The sequence below is a fragment of the Nanorana parkeri genome, unplaced genomic scaffold (assembly GCF_000935625.1).
Source record: "Nanorana parkeri isolate BGI_ZX_2015 unplaced genomic scaffold, ASM93562v1 scaffold10474, whole genome shotgun sequence".
NCBI lineage: Eukaryota > Metazoa > Chordata > Amphibia > Anura > Dicroglossidae > Nanorana > Nanorana parkeri.
Window position 1 is genome coordinate 1 of NW_017316539.1, and position 644 is coordinate 644.

General features: G+C 57.8%; 1 protein-coding gene across 1 annotated transcript; it reads right to left on the minus strand.

The window, feature by feature from the left end:
* Positions 1 to 233: 233 nt before the first annotated feature.
* On the minus strand, positions 234 to 576 carry LOC108804295 (transmembrane and ubiquitin-like domain-containing protein 1; the record flags this gene model as incomplete). Its single annotated transcript, XM_018576019.1, has 1 exon — positions 234 to 576. A coding segment is annotated over one exon (343 nt), but the record flags the coding sequence as incomplete, so codon positions are not given.
* Between the last annotated feature and the right edge of the window lie 68 nt (positions 577 to 644).

Here is a 644-nt window from a genome sequence, read left to right on the forward strand (position 1 = left end):
TCTGGTTGGTCTCAGGACACGGGGTCAGTGGATCTGGTTGGGACTACAAGGACACAACACATGTGAGGTGACACGGACACACGTGTACATTGGTGGCCATGACAGACCACAATTCGGATCACTTTAGGAACTCATCACAGACAACGGCTCAACAACTGACAAATGTTTATTGATGTGAAGGAGCCACGGGGTCAGAGGCGTGGCACGTGGTGGTCAGACATGTCCGCCGTGGCCTATCTTCGGTGCGTGGCAAAGGTTATGACGATGACGAGTAGGGTGATGGCTCCCAGGCACACCGTGGCCGTGGCGGTGAATATATCGGGGTGCTGGAACTGGCAGAACCACAACAAGGCCAAGATCAGGACCAGGAGAGGGACCAGCAGGCTGCCAATGTTCAGGGGACCCTCCGCCACGTCAATGCTGCCACGTCCGGGAGAAGGTGCATGCTGGGAGATGTGACAATGTACCACGCACCCGTCACTCAGCTGCAGAGAAGCCACGCTCTGTGAATCGTCCCGTAGCAGCTGCCCCTGATAGATGAGGCGGACGTGGCCCTCCTGGCCGGGAAACTGGGCCCTGGAAGAGAAAAAACCGCAGCCAATGACCCGGGCGCCACGGAATGCCCACCCAACCACGAATTACCC